This window comes from Oryx dammah, unplaced genomic scaffold (genome assembly GCF_014754425.2).
Source record: "Oryx dammah isolate SB20612 unplaced genomic scaffold, SCBI_Odam_1.1 HiC_scaffold_26, whole genome shotgun sequence".
Classification (NCBI taxonomy): Eukaryota; Metazoa; Chordata; class Mammalia; order Artiodactyla; family Bovidae; genus Oryx; species Oryx dammah.
The window spans coordinates 35,458,062-35,485,416 of NW_024070210.1; the positions used below are offsets into that span (position 1 = coordinate 35,458,062).

General features: G+C 40.3%; 1 protein-coding gene across 1 annotated transcript in view; it reads left to right on the forward strand.

Moving 5' to 3' along the window:
* Positions 1-25,140, forward strand: part of GCH1 (GTP cyclohydrolase 1) — a 56,266-nt gene extending 31,126 nt beyond the window's left edge. The window contains exons 2-6 of the mRNA XM_040226397.1: positions 2,793-2,902; positions 12,079-12,134; positions 20,745-20,776; positions 22,045-22,129; positions 22,849-25,140. Coding sequence (XP_040082331.1) covers positions 2,793-2,902; positions 12,079-12,134; positions 20,745-20,776; positions 22,045-22,129; positions 22,849-22,975 — 410 coding nt within the window. The 3' untranslated portion in view covers positions 22,976-25,140. The remainder of the gene's footprint in view (positions 1-2,792; positions 2,903-12,078; positions 12,135-20,744; positions 20,777-22,044; positions 22,130-22,848) is intronic.
* The last annotated feature ends 2,215 nt before the right edge of the window (positions 25,141-27,355 follow it).

Genomic DNA, 27,355 nt, shown 5'->3' on the forward strand with positions numbered 1-27,355 from the left:
AAAAAAAAAAAAAGAGTACTTGTCTGGGTATTTTGTTGGCAACCTACTCCAGTATTCTTGCTTGGAAAATTCCGTGGAAAGAGGAGCCTGGGCAGGATATAGTCCATGGGATCACAAAGAGTCTAACACGACTGAGCACAGGACGCACGTTAGGTATTTTGTAGAATGTCCTTTGATTTGTCTGGTGATTGGGCTGCAGTTTCAGATTTGGGGGAAGAACACTACAGCGGTGCCGTGCCCTGCTCATGGTCTTATGTGAGGTGCTACATAGTATCAGTATGTCTTATTACTCGCAGTTTATTGTGTTAGTGGCTCAACTGTGTCTGCCTCTTTGAGACCCCATGCACTGTACCCATCAGTCTTCTCTGTTCATGGGATTCTCCAGCAAGAATGCTGGAGTGGGTAGCCATTCCCTTTCTTCTCCAGGGGATCTTCCCAACCCAGGGATTGAATCCCGTTCTCCTGCATTGCCGGCAGATTCTTTGCCGTCTGAGCCACTGGGGAAGCCCCCTATTACCGGTAAAGTTAACCTTAATTACTTGATTAAAGGAGTGTCTGCCATGTTTCTCCATAATAAAGTTACTGCTTTTCCTTTTCTGTAGTCTGTTCCTTAGAAGCAAATAGTTGCTTTTTAAATTGTGGTGTACATCAGTGTGGGCTTTCCAGGCAGCACTAGTGGCAAAGAACCCACCTGCTAATGCAGGAGACGTAAGAGATGCAGATTCGATCCCTGGATTGGGAAAACCCCCTGGAGGAGGGCATGGCACCCCACTCCAGTACTCTTGCCTGGAGAATCCCATGGACAGAGGAGCCTGGCGGGCTACAGTCCACAGGGTTGAAAAGAGTCAGACACGACTGAAGCAACTTGGCTCACACACACGCACGTACATCAGTGTGCATGGGAACATAGTTTGGCAACTCTCTTAACCATAATTATAGTGATAATATTATCTACCACTGACCCCACCTACATATTTCTGAACACAAGTGGATTATCTTATTTAATTCTCAGGATACCCGTATGATGTGGAAGCTTTTTTCATGACCATTTTACAGCTGAGAAGATTGAGGCATAGAATGCCTTGCTCAAGATTCAGCAGTTAGTGATGGAGCCAGACACTAACATAAGTGTAACTCAAGGGCCAGCATTTAACACATGCCATATGGTTGTTGTCAGAACTTAGAAGGGTGTGCTCTCATTCTTTGCCAGAGAAGACAAATGAACACTTCCTATATTTGACAATTCTCTTTTGTTCTTTAAGAAAAAAATTTTTGTTTTTATTTTCAGGAAGATTCCTTGTGTGACTCAAGATTTTAGTCAGCTATGAGTGGCAGTACCGTTACATTGAAATCATGGAGAACTCCAGGATCCTTTGGGGAGCACTGAGAATCTATTTTTGAACTTCTTTCAAAAACACAGCTGAAGGTTAGGGCCTCATATTCAGAATAGAAAACTGCTTTTGGAGAAGGAGTATTTACTTAAAAGAATGGCTCTGAGCCTTCTCTGGATTTTGTCCACCTCTCTCAACAAGGGTGTTGTGTTTATCTGTGTGTCTAAACCCCACATGTTTACTTCTGTTTACCACACTGATGACTGCTCTGCAACACAGTCAGGTGTGTCTCTGAACAGCCTAGCACAGGTGATGACAACTGTGTTTAATGATGACTCAGTATCAATGATGACTCTCTTCTAGTAGCGACGGAGCCACGGAAGGTCGGGCTGTGTGGGTGGACGTTTGCACATCTTCTCTGTGACTCACTCAGCAGCCTGCCTTTCTGAGGGGAGACAGCAGTAGATGGCTACAAGCTCTGTTCATCTCCTCCCTTCTGTCTCATGCTGTGTGGATTGGGTATCCCCAAATCTCTGAAATCACGCAGCTAGATGACTTGAATATATCCAGTCTGCCGCGCTGTTCAGATATGAGTGTAGTTTTTAACAATAAAGTTCTTGTTTCCGAATGTCTATTGTAAGCCTGGCCATATGTGACTGTGTCCTCAGGTTAAACCAGACACTGTTCATCACCCAGAGCCAACCTGAATAGGCACACACATAAAAACTATAGTGTTAATTTCTTTAGGAAGGGAGGAAGGCAACTATTTAGAATGAGTCTGATGCTTGCATACAATAGCTAGAAAATATTATAAGAGTAGAAAATTATTTGGGATAGTAATAACAGAGGTCAAGTTTATGGGTATCTGGATATAGCTTCAGAAGTCAGAAAGTTAATGCCATATTATACAGAAGTATATGTTGGATCAGATTTTATTTAGTCAATATAAAGGGCAAAGGTTTTCAAAGCCTGCTGCAGCTACCTGGAAAAAAAGATGGTGTTTAATCTCATTATTTTAACTTTTTATCTCATTATTTTAACTTTTTCTCGTATAGAGTTTTCTACATGTTCATTATAGACAAAGTGTTAGGTACAAGATGATGTCAGGCAGAAAGTGAAAGTAGCCTATTTCTGTTGCCAGAAACACCCGTTCTTCTGTTTTGCATAGTTTATCTCCTTTCCTCCCTCTTTTTCTCTCCCTCTCCTATGCTGCAAATACACTGGTAATCCTGCATTTTTAATGTAGTACCGTATCCTAAGGATTTTCTATGATTTAAGGAAAAAGACTTTGCTAATTTGGTGGGAGAAAAATAGCTAGCTTTAATTTGCATGCTGTTCATGTTTTAATTAGGATTAACATTCTTGATTGTCAATTTATATGTACCTATGGAGTGCTAACTTTTCTATTCGTTATTTTACTGTAAAACTGGAAACATCGCTAAAGCAAGCCTCTGATTTCAGATGTCCTAAATGATGCTATATTTGATGAAGACCACGATGAGATGGTGATTGTGAAGGACATAGACATGTTTTCCATGTGTGAACATCATCTAGTTCCTTTTGTTGGAAAGGTAAGTTTTTCTGTGTGGTTTCATAACAATGTTTAAAAGCAGAACGACAGTTTTACAGTTAGGATAATTATATTTTAAATTGTCACCTGGTAATTCCTAATATCCCAAATACACATGAACATCTATTCTTTATCAGCCCAACTAATTTAATGGCTGGAAATGAACTAAATAGAAACAAGCAGCAGAAGGCCCTCAGGGCAAGCATTTCACAGCAAATACCATGTTAATAGGTTAAAATAATGAGATTAAAGACCATCTCTTTTTCTAGGTACCTGCAGCAGTCTCTGGAAAACCTTTGCCCTTTATTTTAACTAAGTAACATTTGATCCAAGCTATGCTTTCGTATAATATGACGTGAACAGTAATGATCACAGAATTTCTTGTGGCAGAGGTTATAGTATTAGTGGATTTGTTTCCAACCCTTTTAAAATATTTTAGGAAAAATGAATCTATGACCTAGATAACGTTAATGTTGTAGTTAAACATCCCTCTGAGAACATGTGGGTTACCAGGAGTTGTCCTGTTCTCTTCCCTCCTCCCAAATAATAATTTTTTCTTTTTACTTTTTAAATTTTGGAATGGAAGACTTACAGGAAATAGTGGTTATGAATATATCCAACACCTAAATTTAATGTGTTAACATTTGCCTCACATTTTTTGTTAAAGTATTTTTTTCATTTTTGTAGAAGTGAAACGTAGAAAAATGTACAACTCATTAAGGTAATTCCCTGCTACCTCACAGATCAAGAACTAGAACACTATCAATGTCTTGAAAGCTCACCTTGTGCCCCTTGTTAATCCCTAGAGCATCTTGTCAGCACAGTGTATGGATTTCTAACATTATAGATTGATTGGTTTTGCTTGTTTTTCAACTACTGTATATAAATAGGTGGGGTCTGCAGCTTGCACTCTTTCTCATGTTTGGCTTCTTTTGTTCTGCATTGCAAGAGTCATTGATGTTATTGCCTGTCATTGTAGTTTGTTTATTTTCATTGCTATATACAATTCCTTTGTACAAACACACCACAATTTAGTGTTCTGTTTTTGGTGGATATTTCTGTTTTTCCTCTCTCTCTGTGTTTGACTTTTTTGCTTGGTGGTGGTGGTGACTTTTTTTTTTTTTTTTGGCTATTACAAACAGTACTGCTACCAGCATTCTTTTGATGTACAGATGCATCATATTTCTTTTTAAATTATTTATTTATTTTTTAATTTAAAAAACCATTTTATTTATTTATTGGCCACATCATGTGGCTTGCAGGATCTCAGTTCTCCAACAAGGGATTGAACCTGGGCCATGGCAGTGAAAACCCAGAATCCTAACCACTAGGCAACCAGGGAACTCCCTAATCTATTTTTTTACTTTAAGTATAGTTGATATACAATATTATATTAGTTTCAGGTGTACAGTAAAGTTGTCCAGCTATATATATATTTTTTCAGACTTCTCCATCGTAGGTTACTATAAGATACTGAATATATTTCCCTGTGCTATACAGTAAATACTCATTCCCTATCTATTTTATGTATAGTAGTTTGTATCCTAATTTATCCCTCTCCTCTTGCCTTTCTCTTTAGTAACCATATGTCTGTTTTCTGTGTCTATTAGTCTGTTTCTGTTTTGTATATTATTTTAAAGATTCCACATAAGTGATATCATATGATATTTGCCTTTCCCTTCCTGACTTATTTTACCTAGTGTTCTCTAGCTCAGTCCATGTTGCTGCAAATGGCAATACTTCATTGTTTTTTATGGCTGAGTAATAGTCCACTGTATACATATAACTGGCCTTCCCTGGTGGCTCAGATGGTAAAGAATCTGCCTGCAGTGTGGGAGATGTGGGTTCGATCACTGGGTTGGGAAGATCCCCTGCAGAAGAAAATGGCAATCCACTCCAATATTCTTGCCTGCAGAATCCCACGGGCAGAGAAGCCTGGCAGGCTACAGTCCATGGAGTCGCAGATTCAGACACAAGTGAGCGACTAACATGCACACACACACATACCTATAACACATCGTCATAAACCAGTTGTATCTTGATGGGCACTTGAGTTGTTTCTATGTCTTGGCTATTGCATTAATAAATAGTGCTGCTGTGAACATTGTGATGTTCATATGAATAATGCTACTGTGAACATTCTTTTTGAATTAGAGTTTGTGTCTTTTCTGAATACATGCCTGGGAGTGGGGCTGCTGGTTCATATGGTAACTCTAGTTTTCTTTAAAGGAACCTCCATTCTGTTTTTCCATAGTGGCTACACCAGTTTGCATTCTCACCAACAGTGTAAGAGGGTTCCCTTTTCCCCACACCCTGTCCAGCATTTATTATTTGTAGACTTCTTGATGATGGTCATTCTGATTTATGTGAAGTGATAGTTTGTTGTGGTTTTCATGTGCATGTCTCTAATAATTACCTTTTTTTTCATGTGCCTGTTGGCCATCTGTATGTCTTCTTTGGAGAAACGTCTGTTTAGGTCTTCTGCCCATTTTTTGATTGGATTGTTTTTTTCAATATTGTGTTGTATGGCCTGTTTGTATATTTTGCATATTAACCCCTTGTTGATCCCATCATTTGCAAATATTTTCAATCATTACATAGATTGTCTTTTTGTTTTATCAATGATTTTCTTTGCTGTGTAAAAGCTTGTAAGTTTGATCAGGTCCCATTTGTTTATTTTTGCTTTTATTTCTTTTGGGAGACTGATTTAAGAAAATATTGCTATGACCTATGTCAGAAAATGTTTTGTCTATGTTCTCTTCTTGTAGTTTTATGGCATGTCATGTCTTATATTTAGGTCTTTAAACCATTTTGAGTTTACTTTTATTTATAATTCAAGGGAATGTTCTGATTTCATTAATGTCCATGTAGCTGTCCTACTTTCCCACCATTTGTTGACGAGACTGTCTTTTCTGCATTGTATATTCTTGTTCCCTCTGTCATAGATTGACAGTAAGTAAGTACATTGGTTTATTTGGAGGCTTTCTGTCCTGGTCCACTGATCTCTGTGCACTGGAGCTTTGTAGTATTGTCTGAAGGCTGAGAGAATTATGCTTCCAGCTTTTCTCTTTTCCCTCAGGATTGTTTTGACAATTCTGGGTCTTTTGTGGTTTCATATAAATTTTAGTGTTACTTGTTTCAGTTCTGTGAAAAATGTAATAGGTATTTTGATGTTTACAAAGAGTTTACAAATTTAGAAAACTCAGCAGTGGCCACAGGACAGGAAAAGATCAGTTTTCATTCCAGTCCCAAAGAAAGGCAATGCCAAAGAATGCTCAAACTACCATACAACTGCACTCATCTCACGCGCTAGCAAAGGAATGCTCAAAATCCTCCAAGCCAGGCTTTAACAGTATGTGAACCGTGAACTTCCAGATGTTCAGGCTGGATTTAGAAAAAGCAGAGGAACCAGAGATCAAACTGCCAACATCTGTTGGATCATGGAAAAAGCAAGAGAGTTCCAGAAAAACATCGACTTTTGCTTTATTGACTATGCCGAGGCCTTTGACTGTGTGGACCACAACAAACTCTGGAAAATTCTGAAAGAGGTGGGAATACCAAACCACTTAACCTGCCTCTTGAGAAAATCTGTATGTAGGTCAGGAAGCAACAGTTAGAACTGGACATGGAACAACAGACTGGTTCCAAATAGGAAAAGGAGTACATCAAGGCTGTATGTTGTCACCCTGCTTATTTAACTTATATGCAGAGTACATCATGAGAAACGCTGGGCTGGATGAAGAACAAGCTGGAATCAAGATTGCCGGGAGAAATATCAGTAACCTCAGATATGCAGATGACACCACCCTTATGGAAGAAAGTGAAGAACTAAAGAGCCTCTTGAAAGTGAAAGAGGAGAGTGAAAAAGTTGGCTTAAAGCTCAGCATTCAGAAAACTAAGATCATGGCATCTAGTTCCATCACTTCATGGTGAATAGATGGGGAAACAGTGGCAGACTTTATTTTTGGGGGCTCCAAAATTGCTGTGGCTGGTGACTGCAGCCATGAAATTAAAAGACACTTACTCCTTGGAAGAAAAGCTATGACCAACCTAGACAGCGTATTAAAAAGCAGAGACATTACTTTGCCAACAAAGGTACTGTTTAGTTAAAGATATGGTTTTTCCAGTAGTCATGTATGGTTCTGAGAGTTGGACTATAAAGAAAGCTGAGCACTGAAGAATTGATGCTTTTGAACTGTGGTGTTGGAGAATACTCTTGAGAGTCCCTTGGACTCCAAGGAGATCCAACCAGTCCATCCTAAAGGAGATCAGTCCTGGGTGTTCATCAGAAGGACTGCTATTGAAGCTGAAACTCCAATACTTTGGCCACCTGATGCGAAGAGCTGACTCATTTGAAAAGATCCTGATGCTGGGAAAGATTGAAGACGGGAGGAGAAGGGTATGACAGAGGATGAAATGGTTGGATGGCATCACCAACTCAATGGACATGAGTTTGAGTAAACTCCTGGAATTGGTGGTAGACAGGGAGGCCTGGAATGCTGCAGTCCATGGGGTTGCAAAGAGTCGGACACAACTGAGTGACTGAAATGTACTGAACTGAACTGGGGATTGCATAAAATCTGTAGATATATATTAGGAGTCATATGGCCATTTTCACAATAAAAATCCTTCTAATCCAAGAGGATGGTATATATTTCCATTTCTTTGAATCATCTATACTAGCAGCACTCTTCCCACTCACCCTTACCTCCCTCAGCAAGCATTTTGGACTGGGAAGTGTGGAGGCCCGGTGGAGCCAGTGCCAGTCACTCTTCACTGACTGCTAGTAAGCTAGCATGTATACATTCCTTGCGACCAGAGTCCAGGCCACTCCAGCCTCTCTGTTTATTTGAGCAGACCTCCCAGTAGGCAAGGGGGCTCCGCAGGGGGAGGGTCTGCACCTGTGGACCTTCTTTCCTAGGGGCACTGACTCTGATACCTTTTTTTTTTTTTTCATAATCAGATCTCTACCTGGTTACATGGAGATCTTTATTATAGCTGTGGTTATATAAGAAATCTTCTGTCAGTTTCTAGTTGGTTTTCTGTGTGAATTGTTCCACGTGTAGACAGATTTTTGATGTGACTTTGGGGAGTGGGGGAGGCTGAGCTTCATATCCTCCTTCTCTGCCATCTTGACCCACCTCTCACATGCATTTCTTTAGCAGTATACCTAGGAGTGGAACGGCGGATACAGGGTATACCTATGTTCAACTTATTAAATACTGACTTTTAGTTTTCCAAATTGATTGTAACAGTTGGGTACAGTTTATATTTCATTTATTGAGTCCTCATCAACATTGGCACTTTTAGTGTTTCAAAGTTTAGTATTCTGATGTGTATGTAGTGGCATCTCTTTTTAAACCTTTTATTGTAGAAAATTTCAAACATATCTAAGAATAGGTAGATTCAGTTCAGTCGCTCAGTTGTGTCCGACTCTTTGTGACCCCATGAACTGCAGCACGCCAGGCCTCCCTGTCCATCACCAACTCCCGGAGTTCACTCACATTCACATCCATCGAGTCAGTGATGCCATCCAGCCATCTCATCCTCTGTCGTCCCCTTCTCCTCCTGCCCCCAAGATCAGAGTCTTTTTCAATGAGTCAACTCTTCACATGAGGTGGCCAAAGTACTGGAGTTTCAGCTTTAGCATCATTCCTTCCAAAGAAATCCCAGGGCTGATCTCCTTCAGAATGGACTGGTTGGATCTCCTTGCAGTCCAAGGGACTCAAGAGTCTTCTCCAACACCACAGTTCAAAAGCATCGATTCTTCAGCGCTCAGCCTTCTTCACAGTCCAACTCTCACATCCATACATGACCACAGGAAAAACCATAGCCTTGACTAGACGGACCTTAGTCGGCAAAGTAATGTCTCTGCTTTTGAATGTGCTATCTAGGTTGGTCATAACTTTTCTTCCAAGGAGTAAGCGTCTTTTAATTTCATGGCTGCAGTCACCATCTGCAGTGATTTTGGAGCCCCCCAAAATAAAGTCCAACACTGTTTCCACTGTTTCCCCATCTATTTCCCATGAAGTGATGGGACCGGATGCCATGATCTTCATTTTCTGAATGTTGAGCTTTAAGCCAGCTTTTACACTCTCTTCTTTCACGTTCATCAAGAGGCTTTTTAGTTCCTCTTCACTTTCTGCCATGAGGGTGGTGTCATCTGCATATCTGAGGTTATTGATATTTCTCCCGGCAATCTTGATTCCAGCTTGTGTTTCTTCCAGCCCAGCCTTTCTCATGATGTACTCTGCACATAAGTTAAATAAGCAGGGTGACAATATACAGCCTTGACGTACTCCTTTTCCTCTTTGGAACCAGTCTGTTGTTCCATGTCCAGTTCTAACTGTTGCTTCCTGACCTGCATACAGATTTCTCAAGAGGCAGGTCAGGTGGTCTGGTATTCCCATCTCTTTCAGAATTTTCCTCAGTTTATTGTGATCCACACAGTCAAAGGCTTTGGCATAGTCAATAAAGCAGAAATAGATGTTTTTCTGGAACTCTCTTGCTTTTTCGATGATCCAGCGGACGTTGGCAATTTGATCTCTGGTTCCTTTGCCTTTTCTAAAGCCAGCTTGAACATCAGGAAGTTCACGGTTGATGTATTGCTGAAGCCTGGCTTGGAGAATTTTGAGGATTACTTTACTAGCATGTAAGATGAGTGCAATTGTGCGGTAGTTTGCACATTCTTTTGCATTGCCTTTCTTTGGGATTGGAATGAAAACTGACCTTTTCCAGTCCTGTGGCCACTGCTGAGCTTTCCAAATTTGCTGGCATATTGAGTGCATATATAATATTCCATGTTCCCATCAACCACTTTCAACAGTTGTCAGTAAAGGGACAGTCTTGTTCTATTAATATAAACGTCCCCACTGGACTGTTTTGAAGCAAATCCTAGATGACATTTTTTTTTCTGTAATTTCTTCCAGCATATTTCCCTAAAAGATAAGGATTTTTTTTTTTTGAGAAATATAACTCTGATTGGATTATCAACCTTAAAAGTTGGCAGTAAGTCCTTTAATATATTAAAGTATCTTAGACAACAGGACTCTTCACTACTAATTATTAATACACATCTCTAAAATACTCTTAGCCACAGTAGCACTACCGTAGACAAAAGTGTGTGTATTCTAGTTACTTAGTCATGTCCAACTCTGCAACCCCATGGACTGCAGCCTGCCAGGCTCCTCCGTCCATGGGATTCTCCAGGCAAGAGTACTGGAGCGGGTTGCCGTTTCCTCCTCCAGGGGGTCTTCCCAGCCCAGAGATTAACCAGCATCTCTTGCATCTCCTGCAGTGGCAGGTGGGTTTTTTACCACTGTGCCACCTGGGAAGCCCAGACAAAAGTAACAGTAATTCCTAAATAGCATCTAATAACTAATCCAGATTATATTTTCTTAGGTGTTTCAACTGTCTCGTGGTTGGTTTGTTTAAACCAGAATCCAAGTAAGGCTTATACATTTGGTTGTTGCATATCTTAAGTCTCTTATTTTAAAATAGTCTCCCCTGCCAGCCACCCACCTGCCCACCCTAATGACATTCTCTTACTCAACTAACTAGGCCAGTTGTTCTATAGAGCCTCTCAGTTTCTGGATTTGCTCTCCATCCAGTCTTTGGATTTTTCTATATACTAGATTCAATCTAAAACTTCTTAAGTTTAAGGTTAAAAACATATTTGAATAGAGTAGTTCATTGGGGTGCTGAGAACTCTGTCTTCCATCATATCAGGAGGCATATATGGCCTGGTAGTTCCACAGTTAATGATGCTAGGCTGTGACAGGATTTTAAAAAATGAGGGAACGTGTGAGCTCATCACTACCTTTTAAGTGAGAAAATTAGGCCTAGGAAGCTATGACTTGTCCAAGAAGACATAGGGAGTTAGTGACTTGGCTGGGGCCAAACCCAGGAGCTTGATCCTGTACTCTGTCTCTCTCCACTCTATCCTTTTACCTTCTGCTATGATTACCTCTGTGTCTGTATTCTTATTAGCTCTGTTTTTGAACATATTATTCAGTGATGATTGTCTAAAGTGGTCATTTAGATGATGGGATCTTAAGGAAGACTAAAAATTGTGCAAACAAATTATAGCTCTGCATATAAGTATGTAAATCTCGATGATACTTCGGTATCTTGATTCTATGGGGAAGTTTCCACTCTAATTTTTCTTTGAAATACCCAGTGTCCAGGTACTACATAATTTTTTCTTTCTGCTGACCAGGAAGGCAATGAGTTGGTATTCTCAGACTCCCAAAGCATAGCACCTATACTAGGACTAATGATTAATTAGTCAGTAAAATGACTAATTACTGATTATTCAAGTGTACAGTAAATATTAGGTGAACAAATGCAACTAAGGCTGGCAAATTGTCATGCAAATGTATCAGTCATTTTATATTAGGTAAATTGCCTATAAATGATCATTTATTAATATTTTTGGAGAACTTAATGTCCTCTCATACTTAACATTTGACTGAAAGACAGGTAACATTTTCATACTAGATATTAACCAGTGCTCTTTTTTTTTTTAAACCAGTGCTCTTTAAGATTATAGAAATGGCTTTGCTTTATAGTAGGTCCCACAAGAATTTAGGACTGAGGATTCTGGTTCATTCTGAGTCCCAACTGGTAACTGTGTCCTTTTTTCCCTGTCAGGAGGATGGTGTTCTCCAGCAGCTTAGAAATGGGGTTTCCCAGCATGACAAAGGGCATGGGTACCCTCTTTCTGTGCAACAGAGATCTGCAACAGGGTGGGATTCAAGGCCACCATGATGTGTGGAATGGCAATATTTATAGTTACAGTTTTAGCCATTTAAAGGAGGCTTTCTTAACTACATTTTAATGTTGCTGTGGGATAATTTGCACTTCCCTGAGAAAATTTCTCTCAACAGAGGAAGGATTTGAAGAATTGTATCCAGAGTTTAACTTCACCAGGAAATACCACGACTATACTTCAAGCTTGTCATTTTATTAATAATCATTCTTATTTCCCTTTTATTTCATTTATGTAGTTTTTAATTATTTATGCAAGTGCTTCATTTTCTATCTCGAAGTACCTAGATGCTTTAGAAATATGTTTGCATTATGCTGAACTACATAGTAAGTTACTGTATTGTTTCCTTTTATCACAGAGAAGTACTGTGTTTCACTTAGTTCATGATTTCTGTCTCTTCTCTGAAGGTCCATATCGGTTATCTTCCTAACAAGCAAGTTCTTGGCCTCAGCAAACTTGCTCGGTAAGTATGACTGTAGTGAATAAGAGGACAGGTTTATAGGACCTGTCCCTACATGGTGAGAATCTTATCAAGCTTTGTCTCTTGATCAATGTGGATCTCACTTGGGAGGCACATTCCAACTTACTTTATGGTTGCAGAGCCATATATATAGACATATCTATAGTCTTTCTAAGACAGACTTAGAAAGCCTGAAACACAGATGCCCTTTTCTTTTCACTCCCCTGTTGGCCTGCCTGCCTTCTCCACCTCCCACCTGCTCAGCCTTGAAGCCTTACCTCAAGCTTTTCTCGGCAGAGCCTTCCTGACTGGAGAGGCCCTGAGGGTAAGTTCAGCTCAGCTCCCATTCTTTAAGGGTGGTTTAGCTAAGAGGGGTGAGAGAGGAAACCTGGGCAGAGGTGTAACTGCACTGCCCTTTTGACTTTTAAACGAACCACCTTGGGCCTCAGCCCTGCTTTCCACTGTGCCTGGGTACCTCCATGCCTCTCTCTGGGTCCTGCAGGGCAGGTTGGTTCACTTCTGGTTCCTTTAACTCTTCAGATCCAAGACTGTGCCTTCCTTGACTTTTTCATTTTCTTTTTTCCCCCTCAGCTCTATTCTGAGATAATACTTACTCTCCTATGTTTCTGTTTGTGCTACAATATTTTTTTTCTCTCTTTATCCCACGAGTTCAGGCCTTTACTACCATTCTTAAGTTTTAGGAAAGAAGTGGTGATATACCAGCATGGTCGCCTGTGCTTAGCTAGAAGGGTTAGTGTTTATATATCTCTGATAGGAACAGTGAAATACTGGGGGCCAGACCTAAATACCCTTTTGTGTAGTTTCCTTGTATTCTTGGGTGATGAGCAAATACTGGAAGGTGTGTGTATTGAAGGAGTAGGTAATGAAATGCAATAATTGACCTCCTCCTTCTAAAAATAAACCAAGCTAAGTTTGCATAACTTGACTGAGGTGAAAGTGACCATATCAACATTGAAATAAACATACCTTTGTGACCAATCGACTATCCTGTGGCTCTGATATGTTCTTGCTTCTTCTCTACTTAGACGATCATGAAACGGTGGCCCAAATCCTTTCCAGTTCTGTGTTGGACTCTGTAAACACCACCCCAGCAGTCTGATACCTGCTCTCCACAGCTGTTCTTTTTACTTCGTTTTGACTTCCATGTTCTTACTTATTTCTTCTAGGGATTAAGGAGAAAGTAGGTAGAAGAGAGAGATTTAATTTCCCTAGTTTCTGACCTCATCCCTCAATCTCACAACCAGAAAGGGCTCCTTGGTACCATGAAAGCATGCTCTTAAATCATAACTATTTCTTTACTGCAGTCAGGCTCTTAATACAAATATGCAAGCATGTTGATGTCTTTCAGTGATCTGTATCCAATGGCAGTGCCAAGGAGTGGCTGAAAAATAGCACTGGTGGTGGTGGTAGGGTAATTTACCTTATTATAATTTCTGTTAGCAACCTCCTCCCCAGTAACTTACTCCCAAATGATAAAGTTATATCAACTAAATATATGTCTTTATTATAATTGGTTATGCTTACTGTTTTATAATACATAGTCTAAGTAAGTTCAGTGGGCTTGCTGTGCAAACATAGTGTAGGCCCAGTTCCCTGGTACCCACTTTTCCGGCAAGATTGCCAGTCTTACATTTCATATAGAAGTCCTGGCCCTGCTCCCACCTATATTAGACTCTCTGTGTGTGAAAGGTGTAAAATAGATAGTTTTTATACTATAAAAAGCCTGGCAGACCACACTAGGCTGTGGTCTTAATGTAAGCAGTCTTCTCTAGAAGACCTCACCATGTGTAGACCATGGGCAACACCTTATAAAAATGAGTGTGAGAGTGATCTAGTGAGGTCCTGGAAAGAGTGGTGACTTGAGGGTGGAAGAGAATAGCCTTTGGTTATTTCCTTTCCTAATGGGAGGAAAAGCTCTCCAATAACTAAGCTTTTATGAACAATACAAAGGAGTTAATTATTAGCATGGGGATTTGTTCTTACACAAATAGGATTAAAACGTAAGACACCAAAAAAGGAACCAAAGAACTGAGAACTGAGTGTATATTAGTTTCAGATATTTTGTAAAGATTTTAAATAAAGGATCTATTAAATAAAACAGAAGGCTAAGATATTATCCAACTGCTTATTCCTTATAAGAAGTTGGGAATATTTAGGGCATGAAAAGGAATAAAGCTGGATGTCTTAGAAAATTTCACCACTCATTTTAATCTTGTATGTGAAGTTTGTTATATGCTTGCCTTCAAATGAATGACCTTTCATTTCCAGGGAAGTCAAATATCAAACAGTAAAGCTTTAAGTAACAAGAAAATGCCAGAAGTAAGTTGATCTGGTTTAACCCTGGTAGAATTCTAGAGTAAATTTAGTTTGAATAGAAATTCCTTCTGTTGCTGAAAATATGTTGAACATGGTTTCGTTTTCTTGCTTTAGAATAATTGAGTGAATACAATTAAATCTTGAATATAGCATTGTAGTGCCTCACGTGGCTATGATTCAGCTGCTGGGTAACTACTGTGAAAGGACACTGTGCCAGTTACCGTGGTTGCTAGAGAGAAGTAGGACACGGCCACTACCCTCCAGGAGAGCCAGCAGGTGTCACAGGCTCGCCTGGTTAGCCCTAGGTGCAGAGGACCCACGATGGCTGTGGCCTGGCAGGCTGGAGGAGTCCTGGGGTGGAGGGCTGAGCAGAGTTCTGAACAGAAGAGAAGTGCCTCTAGGTATAGTTAATGAATAACCAAAGGCAAATCAGAGGGTAGGACAAGGCATATTCCAGTGGATGGGCAGCAGGTCGATTGATCCAAGAGGTTCAGACTGGGAGATAGTTAATGACCTTAGATTAGATTACAAAGGGAATGTTTTTATTTTCTCATTTTTCTCTTATAAAAGTAACATGCCAGTTAAACTTAAATACAAGTGAGTGAGTAAAGGGAAAACTTTTCTTTCCTATTTCCATTCCCCACTAGAGATCGTTCACTATCCTTCTGGAAGATTTCAATGCAAACATGTGGCCTTGAAACTACTCGCTAAATAAGACAAAAGGGGCTCATGTCCTACATTCACTACTACTTTTTTAAAAAAACTTAAAATTCCCTGAAATTCCTTGGACATCTTTTAGTCTAAAAAGTCCAAGTTCCTTTTAATGGCCACATTGTATTTTTAAGCTGGGTCTGCACTTTGGCGAGGGAGGGCTACTCTCTAGTTGCGGTGAGAAGACTCAGTAATTGTGTCACAGGGCCTTAGTTGCTCCATAACATGTGAAATTTTCCCGGACCAGGGATCAAACCCATGTTCCTTGCGTTGGCAGGCAGATACTTAACCACTGGACCACCAGTGAAGTCCAGTATTTCTTTGATATAATTCACTTAACCAGCCTTTAAGCCTACAGCTTGAGACTTGTCAAAAATGGGGGGAAAAAACTGTTGGTGAATACATATTTATCTATTTCCATACTTTGAGTCTGTAAGATTAGAATAAGATTACTGGGTTGAGAGTAGCTAAATTGTTTATATTACCAAATTGCTCTCCAGAAAAGATCCTACAGATCTGTACTCTGATAATAGGTTAGCGGCATGTGTTTCTCTACCATTTTGGCAACACTGGCAAACATTGAAGAGTCTGAAGTCCAAACAAGATAAGTAAAAATTGGTACCTATTGTTTTAATTTGCACTTAGAGTGAGGTTGAATTTGTTCAGAAACTTCCTAATCTTAGTCTTTGCTAATTTTTCAAGTAGGTTGCTTGTCTTTTTATTACTGGTTTATATGTGCTTTCTGAATATTAAAGCTGGGAATCATTTTCCAGGCTTATCATTTGTCTTGTTTTCTACTATCCTTTTTCACGAAGTTTAAAACTTGCATAGTCATAAATTCATGTTTTGGGGGGTTATTTTTATGACTTTATTTTTATATGTAGATCTTTGCTATATGTATTTTGGGGTGAGGAGTGAGGAGGAATCCCTCTCTTGCTGTTGTATGCTCACTGACCTCCTGTACAACCCCCGCTTCCCTCACATCACCATGCTACCCGCTACCTGCTAAGTCACTTGAGTCGTGTCCGACTCTGTGCCACCCCATGCTGCTTGCTGGCTATTCTTACTGACACTCTTGGGACCTTGATGTTCCTCCTGGATTATGTTTTAAATTCCTAACTCCTGTCCTCACGTCTCTTAGGATCCTTAGCTCTGCTCTCATGTGCTGCTAGGATGTTCTTTCTCAAGTGTGGGTTTGACAGTGCTTCCCCTTCATAGCTCTATAGCTCTTAATAAAGTTCAAGCTTCTTACTTTAGTTAAGTCCCACCATGACCTGGCTCTTTCTTGCTGTTCTTTTCCTCTTTTCTCTAGCCACACTTGAGAATTTGCAGCCCGGTATCAAGTGTAGCTTGTCAAGTCAAATTATATGAAGGCATCAGAAACACTTCTAAGATTTGCAAAGCTTAAATTATACCATCCATGGGTTCTTCCTGTAAAAGTATCACCAGATTACTTTCCCAGTTGCCAGAGGAGGAAGAGGAGATAAAGTATAATACAGAGTTGTTATATATATTATTATATATATATTATATTGTAATACAGAGAGAAAGACGGCCTAGCACAGATGTTATAAGACCAGTAAGTGTGTGCATGTTCAGTCATGTCTGACTCTTTTGCATCTCCATGGTCTGATAGCCTGCTCTTCTGTCCATGGACTCTCCAGCAAGAATACTGGAGTGGGTTGCCTTTCCTTTCTCCAGGGGATCTTCCCAACCCAGGAATCAAGCTTGCCTTTCCTGCATTGGTAGGTGTGTTTCTTTCCACTGAGCCCCCTGGCTCGTTGGATTAAATGTAGTACCCAACCCTATCCCCCCTTTAAAAAAATAAAATGCTAATTAAAATTAAGGCAAAATTTGTCAGAGGGGATAAAGTGGGTCCTCTTATTTTGAGAAGGTTGTATAATAAAAGTGGTAATGAGGACTTCCCTGGTGGTCCAGTGGTTCAGACTCTGTGCTTCTAATGCAGGGAACATGGATTTGATCCTTAGTTGGGGAACTAGGATTCCACATGCTGTGTGGCTTGGCCAAAAAAGAAAAAAAAGGAAAATTAAAAGTAGTCATGAATCTTCATCAAATGGAAACAAAACATGAACTGGCTGAAATGCATAGAGCAACTGACAAACCCGAAGCAGTAGGAACATTAATTACCTCCCAACCTTTGATATGGACAGAAGGATCTACTGGAGTGGGTAACCTTTCCCTTCTCCAGGGACTCTTCCCAACCCAGGGATCAAAGTCAGGTCTCCCGCATTGCAGGCAGATTTTTTACCAGCTCAGCCACAGGGAAGCCCAAGAATACTGGAGTGGGTAGCTTATCCCTTCTCCAGGGGATCTTCCTGACCTAGGAATTGAACTGGGGTCTCCTGCATTGCAGGTGGGTTCTTTACCAACTGAGCTATCAGGGAAGCCCTAAAGGATATACCATATCATCTCAATAGATGTAGAAAAGCATTTGACTAAATTCCATGTCCATTCATGATAAAAACTCAGAGTATAAAGGCAATATACCTTATTGCCTTGTATAGTAAAGGCTATATATGAAGTAAAGGCTATGTATGACAAACCCACAACTAGCATCTTACTCAGTGGTGACAAGCTGAAAGCATGATCTCTCATAATTGCTTATAAGTTTAATAATTTTATCTGGAGATGAGAGGTTATATAACCAAACATAGTCTTTAAAAATTTCTTAAAAACTTACTCAAAGATTAAAGACAAAGATGGATGGGAATGACCCAACCATTAGAAAACCTAGATAAGCTAGTAACCATTCAGTTCAGTCGCTCAGTCGTGTCCGACTCTTTGCAACCCCATGAATTGCAGCACGCCAGGCCTCCCTGTCCATCACCAACTCCCGGAGTTCACTCAAACTCATGTCCATTGAGTCGGTGATGCCATCCAGCCATCTCATCCTCTGTCGTCCCCTTCTCCTCCTGCCCCCAATCCTTCCCAGCATCAGAGTCTTTTCCAATGAGTCAGCTCTTTGCATGAGGTGGCCAAAGTACTGGAGCTTCAGCTTTAGCATCATTCCTTCCAAAGAACACCCAGGACTGATCTCCTTTAGAATGGACTGGTTGGATCTCCTTGCAGTCCAAGGGACTCTCAAGAGTCTTCTCCAACACCACAGTTCAAAAGCATCAATTCTTTGGCACTCAGCCTTCTTCACAGTCCAACTCTCACATCCATACATGACTACTGGAAAAACTATAGCCTTGACTAGACGGACCTTTGTTAGCAAAGTAATGTCTCTGCTTTTGAATATGCTATCTAGGTTGGTCATAACTTTTCTTCCAAGGAGTAAGCATCTTTTAATTTCATGGCTGCAGGCACCATCTGCAGTGATTTTGGAGCCCCAGAAAATAAAGTCTGACACTGTTTCCACTGTTTCCCCATCTATTTCCCATGAAGTGATGAGGCCAGATGCCTTGACCTTAGTTTTCTGAATGTTGAGCTTTAAGCCAACTTTTTTACTCTCCTCTTTCACTTTCATCAAAAGGCTTTTTAGTAACCATTAGGAAAAGTAAAATTAATATTGGAAGAGGGGTGGCAGAGAAGGGGCTAAACCTAGTTAGTGTAGTAGGCATTTTTTCAAACTTTTGAGTAACCTCTAACTTTCATGTTAGTAATTCAAGAGTGTGAAAAAACCCAAAAAGCTGTATTAGATGAAGCTGCCTGTGCCTGATAACAAAGCCTGACAAAGCTGTTTAATTATAGACTAATCTCAATTATGAGTGTAATCATAAAAATCCTATCAAAAAACTTTTATCATCCAAGGAGCTTTAAGAATACAAAAGTAGTTTAGATTAAAATTGAAAACTGTTGATTCCTGTAATATGGTAAACTAGATTGTAATGATATCTTGGTACAGCATACTTATACTATATCTTGGTATAGCATATGATACAAGCTGTATCAACATTTCACTCACTGGGGGGAATATAAAGCAGGCATCTCTCATGGTGGTCAGTGGATTTTGACCCAGGGTCCCACATTGCTCGTGGATGGCCACCTCAGCATTCCCCCAAAACTTTGCATTCCCCACCCACATTCCTTGATATCTCTGCACTCGTGGTAGTCTCCTTGGCCTTGGTTGGCTTGGCAGTTGTTGGGCTGCACCCCACAGGCCTGCAAGCCTTGCGATTGCCCAGCCTCAAGACCGAAGAACAGGCCCTGAAACAGCAACAGAGATATCAACAGTTTGGTGCACAGGGGAGCCTTATGAGTCCAAAGCAAGGTCCTGGAACAACACCTCGCTGTGCACAGCAGCCGCCTTAGCTACTCGGAGAGAGTATAGAGGGAATTGATGTCAGGTTGGCTCATCAGTTAACAGGGAAACCAGCCACTGAGCGCTGGGCAGGCACAGAGGCAGTTACTGATTAAGCTCTGTAATTAAGAGAATTGGATGGTCATGTGAGAGAAGCAGGGCCTCATTGAGCTGACGTCCAGAAAGCAAGACTACAGCCATCTTGAATGGCCTGACAATACACTAGATGATTATCTTTAATGCTGAGAAGACAGGGATTCAATACGTATTTCTTACTTGAAAAAGAATAAACTAGGAATAAGAAATTATAAACTGTGGGTATAAGACCCCTGTTTGCCACATACTCGCATACACACACAGTAGACGGTCAATAACAAATGACTCTCTTTCAGCATGGTAGCCACTGTCAGCCAGCCACAGGCAGGCACCATGGGTGGCAGAGAAAGGCAAGAAGCGTTCCTGTTAGACTGGCGGCCCACCTGTGACTGCCTTCATTGGCTGTCACAAGTAATAAAGAAGCAAGTCGCCTGTTCTTGCTGAATGGCAGTTCTTTCTGAATGGCACAGTGGGGAAAAGGGCTGTAACACATCTTGTAAGTGAGCTGATCCTTAAATTGAGTCCAAATTCATGACTAAAAGGCCAAATTTTAGAGAAAAGATCCTTCACATGAATTGCGATCCTCAAATGTGTAATTCTGTGACTATCTCCATGTTTTACAGCCAGAAGAAAAGATGTTGAAAGGGAATGGATCACTGGACAGACTGTTATAAGCTGAGATCAGGGGCTCCTATTGGGCGATTACTGTGTGCTTATGTATTATAAAGAGATGTTTGAAGAAGAAGTCTAATCTGATTATCCTAATAGGTTTAGTTGGTACATAGTTGACGTTGGTCTGCTATTAATTAACAAATAGTCTTTATTTTTAGCTTGAGCTTTAAGCTCTGATTAAACAATATGATTAATTAGAACACTTGAGACATGGTCTAAAATTGATGATTTGGGAGCTTGAAAATTACTCACCTCTAATTGTTGTTTTTCCTCAGTGAATGTTTACACTTCATTCTTTCTGTCTTTGCAGACTTAGGGAAGCACCACTCTTCACTCTTCACAAGCACCACTCTTGTCGTTGGTGGTCTCCTTCAGACCTCCCTCTTCTCGTTTACTTGTATCCTTCTCCTCTAAGCATTTATCCACTGCCCACACCCTACAATTACTTCAATAAAGCAATTATTCTTCAGACTTATGGGGAAGGCTTCCAGTTTCACTTCAGTTTATAATTAAAACAATTCTTTCTTTTCTAGGATTGTAGAAATCTACAGTAGAAGATTACAAGGTAACTTTTAAAGTATTTTATTTACAGAAAATCATTTTTTATTAAGGGAAAAGTATTTTTTGTTCTTACTACAAGTGTAACATATATGTCTTATAAAAATTAAGAGGATTCCCTGGCGGTCTAATGGTTAACACTCGGTGCTTTCACTGTGGTGACCCAGGTTCAATCCCTAATCAGAGAACTAAGATTCCCTCAAGCCGCATGGCATGGCACACAATAAATAAATAAAAGAGTAAAAAAAAAAAAACAACCCTTGTTGGGAATATAAAACAGAAAGAGAAAGTCTACTATATTTTAGGCTTCCAGAAAAAATCATTGTATTTGCAGATTCCGCCTTCCCTAATGGCTCAGATGGTAAAGAATCTGACTGTAACGCAGGAGACCTGGGTTCAGTTCCTGGGTCGGGAAGATCCCCTGGAGAAGGAAATAGCAACCCACTCCAGTATTCTTGTCTGGAAAATCCCATGGACAGAGGAGCCTGATGAGCTACAGTCCATGGGGTTGTGAAGAGTCGGACAAGACTGAGTGACTAACACTTTCACTTTCATATTTTATTGTATATACCAACATTTTAAAAAATCAACTCACTTTTTTTATGTATTTGAAAACAGTCTTCACCCTTTTTTCCCTTACCAAATCTTAAACTTTTTTTTTCCACATACACATAACCTTGTCTTTTATTTTGCTGACTGTTCAGCATTCCATTGTACAGCTGTGCTGTGGCATGATTTAACCAATTCCTGCTCTGATATTTGGGGATTTTGTCAGTTTTCAAATAAATGCAGTGCTGCAGTGAACACTTAGATTTTCAAAGATATTGTTTATTCAGCACAGGAAAATTTAGGTTAAATCACTGGTTGTCAACGTGGCTCTAAGAGCAATTTAATAATTGGACTATAGCCCCTTTGTTAATCCTGTTGCAAGCTGTGTATTCATTTATTTTGCTCTCCGTACGTGGGGTGCTAGTTGTCAGGATTCTGTCGGTCTTTGTGCGCACGTAAGAGACAGTCGCCATTCTAATCTGCGCCCTCCAGTGGCGCTGGAGGGCCGGGGCTTCCTCAGTTGCCTTTGGTGCCTGTACTGCATGCGAGGGAAGTGAACAGGGGTGTCCTGTGGCCTGGGCAGCAGAGCAAGCACATTGGCGAAAGGTGGGGGCTCTTCAGCCTCACCAAAGTCTTGCTTTTAAGATTTCAAATATTCTAGAAACAGCAAAAGCTTCCAGCTGTCTGTTCGTGTCAGACTCACTGAGCTCCTTGTCACATCCACAGTTCAGGAGCGCCTTACGAAACAAATTGCCGTAGCAATCACAGAGGCCTTGCGACCTGCTGGAGTGGGGGTCGTGGTTGAAGCAACGTAAGTCTGTTTGCAGTTAATAATATCATAGTGGTTTGGGGGGTTGCGGGTGTAGGGAGTCATAGGCTTAGGTGCGGTGAATGAACACAACAGTAACAGCTAATGATTTCTTTAGCTCTTTGACTCTTTGAGCAGAGTTTTCCGAATATGTTGTCACACATTTAAAAAATAAAGAGTCGTACCTAAAAACAGACAAAAAGGGCATCTGAAGACACGTCCTTACATTCGAATGAATTTTGAGGATTATGTACATCTTGTGGGCAGTTTTCACCCATTCTTTGTGCACTGCTGGCTAACTTCACCCACCTTGGTCACCGTTCTATGGGTCCCGCTTGGTGAGACCAGTGTGCCTCAGTACTTCTCTGAACACCTAGGCTAGCTAAGTGCTGACTTGGTCCTGAAGATGGATCAAGTGAGAACTCTGAATTTCTTTTTTCTCTAGAAGTTGTGTATCTCTGTAGACCTTTGAATTAGTTTCACCCAGGAAGAAAATTCCATTTTTCCTCCTCTGACTGGATGCCTTAAGGACCCAACCATTGATACCAATAAAAGCTATAAGGCTTAGGAACTTAAAAAAATGTTTTAGAACAAATTTATCTAAGAAGTGACATTTTGACATACTTGATAACTGTGATTTAATCTTTTGGGCTGCTTTTATTTAAAAACCAAACCAGCAACTGTCTACTCCATGAGACTACCTTTGTTGCCTTGTTTCACAGACACATGTGTATGGTAATGCGAGGAGTGCAGAAAATGAACAGCAGAACCGTGACCAGCACAATGTTGGGGGTGTTCCGGGAGGACCCGAAGACCCGGGAAGAGTTTCTGACCCTCATCAAGAGCTGAGCCTCAGCTTGTACCCCATGGTTTACAGATCGTGCAGCTAGAAGCATTGTTTTGTCTGGTCTTAATTGTTTGTACATTTCACTTCCAGTTGTTACAGATGTGAACTCTCATCTTTGTCATTAATTGTATTTAATAATTATTTATAGCAAGTCAAATAAAAGTAATTAATTAAGGGGTGAGCCCTGTATTTTCTTCTTGCCACCTTTTAGTGGCAACATCCAAGAAAACTGCCAATAGTGTAAGTTGCGACCCCATGGACTATAGCCCGCCAGGCTTCTCTGTCCCTGGAATTCTTCAGGCAAGAATACTGGATTGGGTAGCCATTCCCTTCCCCGGGATAGTATAAGTTACTTGTATAAAACCACTGCCTTTCAGGTAACCTGAGGGTGCTAGGAAGGGAGAAGGATTCATATGTTTTGTTCAGAGTATGGTAATTTGATTCAGAAGCATAGGGATGTTGGGAATGGGAGAAAATTATGGTCAATATGTTTATTTTACCCTCTCCAAACAAAAATGGTATCGTGCTTGAAATAATTTATATACACTGTGCAGCATTACTCTGCAAATTCAAAATCCAAAAGGCTCCATTTTAATCATGATTATTTAACCACCAATGATACTTTATTTTTTATATATTTTTAAAACTATCCAGTTGTAACATATGTCACCAAGGGAAGGTAGTGGAATATCTAGGTATTTTAATTTCACTATAAGTTAAAAAGGCAATTTCTACCTTCTATTCTTTTTAAAACTCAAGTACAGGAAATTAGTTCCTGGAGTTGTTTACGAGTATATTCTCATGTCAATATACAGGGATTTAGACATTTAACTCTCTGTGCCTTGAGGAGAATATCACACCATTTAGAGTGTAGATACCTTTGCCTTTTTTTAAAAAAGCCATTATTTTATAAGACTTAGTCCTGACATTGAAAATAACTAGTTATCACAGTTCTACCTTTTCATTTTTCTTGGGAGCTTACTTTGTGAGTTCCTTGTAGATGCCTCAAAAAAAATTTTTTTTAACCTATCAAATATTTTTCTAAGTATTTACAGAAACTTTTAAAAGTGTCCATCATTTACAGGTTTGCAGAACCATAGCTTCCGTGAACATGAGAGAATGCAGATTGCACTGTGAACTGTTTTGAGCTCTGTCCCATGTCTAATGAAAGCGATTTTGTTGGTATTTGTGAAAATGCACCATCATTTTCTGGAATGAGTGTAAAATACTGGAAACTGGTATATTAGTTTCCCGTGTGGTCCAAGTGGATCTTATCTTTGGTGTGACTGTTCAAGTGGGATAGGTCTTTTAGTCCAGGAAGCTGCTGCCTTATTAATGATTATCTTAAAATTTCCTTCACTGGGGCAGTGTGGGCCAAATCAAAACAACAACAACAACTAAAAACCCCAACTCTCTGCAAAAACAAACACGGTTATTCCATGGAGAAGTCTCTGACATGGAGAAGGCTGACACTGTGCTCTTCAAATTTATCCTGTTACCTTAACAAGGATTAACTACATACTTGCTGTAACTCTGGCAGTTCTGTCTCTGCCACTCTGATGCTATTTGGCTTATGCAAGGGCAAGATGGCAGAGGTGGTTTTTTTTTTTAATTTTAACTCTTCCCTACTTCTAGTTCCTTTATTTTTTCTATATTTGGAGTTTCTAAAGTAGTTTGGTGGTTGATTCTGAGTTTCTTTTAAAATCTAACCTGATATAGACATTATCCTGTTAACATTTAGACAGAGATAGAATTAACATTCATCTCATGCTTCATATTTTAAAGTTTTTAGAGCTGTGACTTGGAGGACCAAAGAAATTGTTAGCTGTTAATTCATCTTCCTGAAATCAATTGTATTCCTTTTTAACTCTTTATTTTAAGATTCCCTAGAAGTGTTCTCATAAAAGTTTAAAATATCCATGGTATCAGTCTAGAGTATTGGTAAATGCAGAGTAACTACCTTGTCTGTTTTACTCTGGTCTGTAAGTTATTCAAAATTACCTTTTCATATCTGTGGCCTTGAGTTCATTTTGGGAGTTTTTAAGAATTTGATGCATTTAAATACACTGTTCAATTTAATTGTTCAACTTTTATGTATGGTGTATATTGTTCCTGAAGTTGGTTTTATTTAAATTATTAAACTGTTATGACTTTGTTCTTGTGAAAATAGTTTCTTTTTGAACCACTCAATTATTTTTATTGCATTCTGTTTTAGCAAAGATACCCTTCATAATGGCTTCTCTCAGCCACCAAGCTATTAGACTATAAATCCCAGAACATAAATTTACCCCTGGCTCTCAGTCTCCCTTTGGATATTACTTTCCTCACACTCCTGCAGTAATGGGAAGGGGAGATCTAGGGTAAGAGTAAGGAATCTGAATGGCCCTCATGTCCCTGTTCTAAGCCTAACTTTGGGTAACTGCAGCTCCTGAGAACTGGCACTGCTTTCTGTGTGGGAGCAGCTGAGGAGGGAAGAGCTGGCTGGGGCAGGGAACTAGGCAGTGCAGGGAGCAGAAGAGTTTCTCTCTCTTTCATAGGGAAGAGCCTGCCTGGAAGCTTCCAAGTAGGAGGAGAAGTTTTGCTGCCTCTTTTCTGTCCATGCCTGGTGACCTCATCAATCCATCTCTTGGGCAGTCTTCATTCCCCACTCCAACTAGGCAGAGGCCCCAGCCCTCATTGATTGTCAGCCTGTCCAGGTGCTGGGGCCACTGCAGTGGCCTGCTTCTCCTTGAAGGATCTGATAGCCTATAGATAGTGAACCTAATCACCTAAGCTGCTGCTGCTGCTGCTGCTAAGTTACTTCAGTTGTGTCCGACTCTGTGCAACCCCATAGACAGCAGCCCACTAGGCTCCTCTGTGCCTGGGATTCTCCAGGCAAGAACACTGGAGTGGGTTGCCATTTCCTTCTGCAATGCATGAAAGGGAAAAGAAAGGGAAGTTGCTCAGTCGTGCCCGACTCTTAGTGACCCCCATGGACTGCAGGCTACCAGGCTTCTCCATCCATGGGATTTTCCAGGCAAGAGTACTGGAGTGGGGTGCCATTGCCTTCTCCTGAAATGGACTAGAGACCAGATATTATAAAACTCCTAGAGGAAAATATAGGCAGAATACTTTCTGACACAAATTGCAGCAATATTTTTTTGGATCTATCTTCTAGAGTAATAGAAATAAAAGTATAAATGAATAAATGGGATGTAGTTAAACTTTTACACAGCAAAGGAAGCCATAAACATGAAAAGACAACCTATGGAATGAGCGAAAATATTTGCAAACCATGTGACTGAAAATGGATTAATTTCCAAAATATCCAAGCACCAAGTACACCAAATATATATATGGAAAAAAAAAAAAAGCAAAAAATAGGCAGAAGACCTGAATAAACATTTTTCTAAAAGACATACAGTTGACCAACAGGCATATGAAAAAATGCTCAGTATCACTAATTACTACAAAAATGCAGATCAACACTACAATACTGTATCACCTAACACCAATCAAAATGGCTATCATCAAAAAATCTACAAGTAATAAATGCTAGAGATGGTGTGGAGAAAAAGGAACCCTTGTACATTGTTGGTGGGAATGTAAATTTGTGCAGCCACTATGGAGAACAATACGGAAGTTCCTCAAAAAACTAAAAATAGAGTTACCATGTAATCCAGCAATCACACTCCCATATACCTTCTGCCCTACTCATGTGACGCCTCCCCTTATCAACATCTCCAGCCACAGTGGTACCTTTGTTACAACTGATGAACCTACACCAATACATCATAGTCTCTCAAAGTCCATTGTTTACATTAGGTTTCACTCGTGGTGCTGTACATTCTATGGGTTTATAATAATATGTTCAGTTCAGTCACTGTGTCCGACTCTTTGCTACCCCATGAATCGCAGCACGCCAGGCCTCCCTGTCCATCACCAACTCCTGGAGTTTACCCAAACTCATGTCCATTGAGTCAGTGATGCCATCCAGCCATCTCATCCTCTGTTGTCCCCTTCTCCTCTTGCCCCCAATCCCTCCCAGCATCAGAGTCTTTTCCAATGAGTCAACTCTTCACATGAGGTGGCCAAAGTATTAGAGTTTCAGCTTCAGCATCAGTCCTTCCGATGAACACTCAGGACTGATCTCCTTTAAGATGGACTGGTTGGATCTCCTTGCAGTCTTCTCCAACACCACAGTTCAAAAGCATCAATTCTTCGGTGCTCAGCTTTCTTCACAGTCCAACTCTCACATCCACACATGACCACTGGAAAAACCATAGCCTTGACTAGGCGGACCTTTGTTGGCAAAGTAATGGCTCTGCTTTTGAATATGCTATCTAGGTTGGTCATACTTTCCTTCCAAGGAGTAAGCATCTTTTAATTTCATGGCTGCAATC